Source organism: Erinaceus europaeus, chromosome 12, assembly GCF_950295315.1.
Source record: "Erinaceus europaeus chromosome 12, mEriEur2.1, whole genome shotgun sequence".
Classification (NCBI taxonomy): Eukaryota; Metazoa; Chordata; class Mammalia; order Eulipotyphla; family Erinaceidae; genus Erinaceus; species Erinaceus europaeus.
Genome location: NC_080173.1, coordinates 98077551 through 98080900, shown reverse-complemented (window position 1 = coordinate 98080900; position 3350 = coordinate 98077551). Strand labels below are relative to the sequence as shown.

The 3350-nt window shown below is 46.1% G+C and overlaps 1 protein-coding gene across 1 annotated transcript in view; it reads right to left on the bottom strand.

Annotated features, from left to right (window-relative positions):
• Positions 1-580: 580 nt before the first annotated feature.
• Positions 581-3350, bottom strand: part of SLC25A20 (solute carrier family 25 member 20) — a 21777-nt gene continuing 19007 nt past the window's right edge. Inside the window, exons 8-9 of the mRNA XM_007533576.3 lie at positions 1858-1982; positions 581-1381 (exon numbers count right to left, since the gene is read on the bottom strand). Of these exons, the coding sequence (XP_007533638.2) occupies positions 1319-1381; positions 1858-1982 (188 nt within the window). The 3' untranslated portion in view covers positions 581-1318. The remainder of the gene's footprint in view (positions 1382-1857; positions 1983-3350) is intronic.

Genomic DNA, 3350 nt, shown 5'->3' with positions numbered 1-3350 from the left:
CTGTGAAGCTGCATCAAAACGGGAAGTGCCAGTGAAACAGTAACTGAATGCCAGAAGGGACAATGCCAGAGAAGACCAGGTCTTAACAGCCTTGTCTGCCAGACACAGACAGACTAGCTTATGACTCTCTGCTCCAACTCCTTTCCCTCCTCTGGCCCCTCCTGGGCAGCAGCCGCAAGACACCTACAGAGACCGGCCTGTGAGATCAGATCACAGAGACCCTAAAGACCATATAACTCAAGATTACTTCTCCCTTTTGAAGACAATTAACTCTCCATTCACAGCTCATACAGCCATGTGGAGGCCTGTGTGCTAGGGGGATCTGTGTGCCAGCCTCGCACTGAGGACTAGTTACCAAAGGGAATGGGTTACTAATCAAGTCTCTCTCTAGCAGAAGGACCTGGTATAGTCAGAAAGGGCTGGGGTTCTCTGACTTCTTTTTCCTGCTGGAACCCTGGCCTGGAGCAATCAGTAAAGGATACTGGGTCCCTGATAGCTTCCACCAAAGCCATAGTCTGCCTGCTGAAATGAAATGACTTGATCAAAAAAAGAAAAAAGAAAAAGAAAAAGAACACAAAGCAAAGATTTGAAACAATATTTATTGTTTCCTGTTAAAAATAGGGCACTCTCATGAGAAAAGGATGTGCAAAAGAGCCTTCCTACACCCTGGGTTTCTCACTTAGCCCAGCAGGTTACTGGGACTGTCAAGTAAAACTCTCCTCACAGTGTAGGAGGGAATCCCTCCCCCTAACCTGAGGTAATGAAGCTACTCTAGTTTCAATTTTGATTACTTGCATGCATTAAAAGGATGAACCCGACTGATAACAGCCTTTCTTGCCTTGGACACATACATTTAATCTACTTGGACAGACAGACTTGGGTCTAAGTCCACATGTAGAGGTCAGGGTTAGCTGGTGCCCTGAAGATCTCCTGAGTATTGATCCTGGGATCCGAGAAGACTTCAGCTCCTGGTCAGCCGGTTGAACACATGCATAGTGTCTCCAGTGACAGATGGATTCCCTGTTAACAAGGAGTATTTTGGGTAGAGTAGGGCCAGCACTCAGCTAGTCTAGAAGCTATTTACTCCATCTCCAAATCCTCTTGAGATCCCTTAAACTGACAAGAGTGAATTCAAGTTTCAAAATGGTACAAGTTACACAAGGTACGGGATATAATTAAGGCAGTGGTCTCATGGGGTTCACACAGTGCTCTGGCTCCACCACACCCGCTTGTCACCCTTCACGACAGTTCAATCCTGTCCACTGTTCCTCTTCAGTCACAGCTTCCAGGATCCAGAAACCTCACAAAGTCTTCAACATCATAAGTTGGGAACAACCCAATTAAGGAACTTCATGGCAACTTCAAAGCCAAGGAAACAAGCCTGAAAAGGGGGTTGAAAGGGGGAAAAAAGAGAGCAGGAGTTATGACTATTCAGAGATCTCAACACTTTGCTGAGCTGGTCCTGTGAGAACCAGAACCCCTGACTAAACTTACTTCCACCCCAACGTAGGGAATCAAGCTGTTTCCTCATGCCCAAAAGAGGAAGAAAACTCACATCACACAACTGCCCAGTGCTGACGATCAATCTCAAGGATGGAGCAACTTAAGAAGCTGTGATAGGGGTGTGTGTGTGTGTGTGTGTGTGTGTGTGTGTGTGTGTGTGTGTGTGTGTGTGTGTGTGTGTGATGTTTTAATGTAGTACCAGGGTCTTGAGCATGTCAAGGCATGTACGCGGCCAGGTGAGCTATCAACGAGTCCTGATAGTGGAGTTCTGAGAAACCTTAGTCCCCAACCCAACCCAAGGAGAGAGGAAAATCAGTTCCCCACACCTTCTCCTGAGTCATGCCAGTCACTCACCGCATTGGCTGGGAAGGCTCGGATCATCACTGCATTGAACCCCTTGTACAACGATGTAATGCCTTCATCCCGGATCAGCTCCCTCAGCACATCTCTGAAACCATTAGGATATTTCCCAGGTGGAGCTGTGGACAGAACCCAGCTGTTAAAGCTTTAGGAAGCTTCCTGATCCAACCACTGTGATCCACATAGGGACAATTCAGGTCTTCTGCAGGGTAACAGCAGCAGGGAAAGGACACTGGTCAGGTCATCTGGGATCAGTATACAGACAACAGTTTACTTTGGAACAAAGAAACACAGACACTTGGATTACAGGAGATGAGAAATAGAAGAGAAATGAAGAATGAGTGGTCCAGGAGGTAATGCAGTGGATCAAGCGTTGGACTCTCAAATGTCAAGTCCTGAGTCCAGTCCCCGGCAGGACATGTACCAGAGTAATGTCTGGTTCTTTCTCTCTCTCCTCCTATCTTTCTCATGAATAAATAGATAAATTCTTTTTTGAAAAGAGAGAAATGAAGAATGAGGTATGAGTCCTTCCTCTTCTCTGGGTAAGGGAGAGTGGATCTGACTTTTTTGGTACCAGAGATTGAGCCCAGGGCTTCACGCATGCAAAGCTCATACTCTACCACTGTGTTACATCAGCACTGGATATGACTTGAATTGCTTTTTAGATTGCTATTTACTAATGAAAATGAGGGGTGAGGGAAGACGAGCCAGGACATCACCCTGGCATCAGCAATGCCAAGAACTGGAAGGGAGACACTGTATCCACTGTGCCACCACTGGGGCTGCTCTGGATGGGACTTAACAGGGAAAAAAAGGTTTTATTTATACATTCAATGAGAGAGAGAGAACACCAGAGCATCAGTCTGGTATGTGTGTTGCATCGAGTGCACGCAAATCCTGCATTCTACCACTAAGTTAACTTACCAGTCAGAGTGTAACTTCTTTTTTTAAAAAAAAAAAACAACACTTTGGTCTTTTTTAAATATTTATTTATTCCCTTTTGTTGCCCTTGTTGTTTTATTGTTGTAGTTACTGATGTCGTTGTTGTTGGATAGGACAGAGAGAAATGAGAGAGGAGGGGAAGACAGAGAGGGGGAGAGAAAGACAGACACCTGCAGACCTGCTTCACTGCTTGTGAATCGACCCCCCTGCAGGTGGGGAGCTGGGGGCTCGAACTGGGATCCATACTCAGGTCCTTGCTCTTTGCGCCACCTGCGCTTAACCTGTTGCGCTACCACCTGACTCCCTGAGTGTGACTTCTTAGTTCACTTAGTTTGTGTTTAAGCCAACATGACAAGTTCACCTGTTTGATTTTAATGAAAGAGATACACAGAGAAAAAGAGAGAGAGAGACCAGACACTGCTTAGCTCTAGCTTATGGTGGAGTGAGGGACTGAACCTTGGACTTGAGCACTTCAGGCATTTGTCTTTGTGAATAACCACTGTACTACCTCCCCCACCCTCCAACATGAAAATGTACAGGGTTCT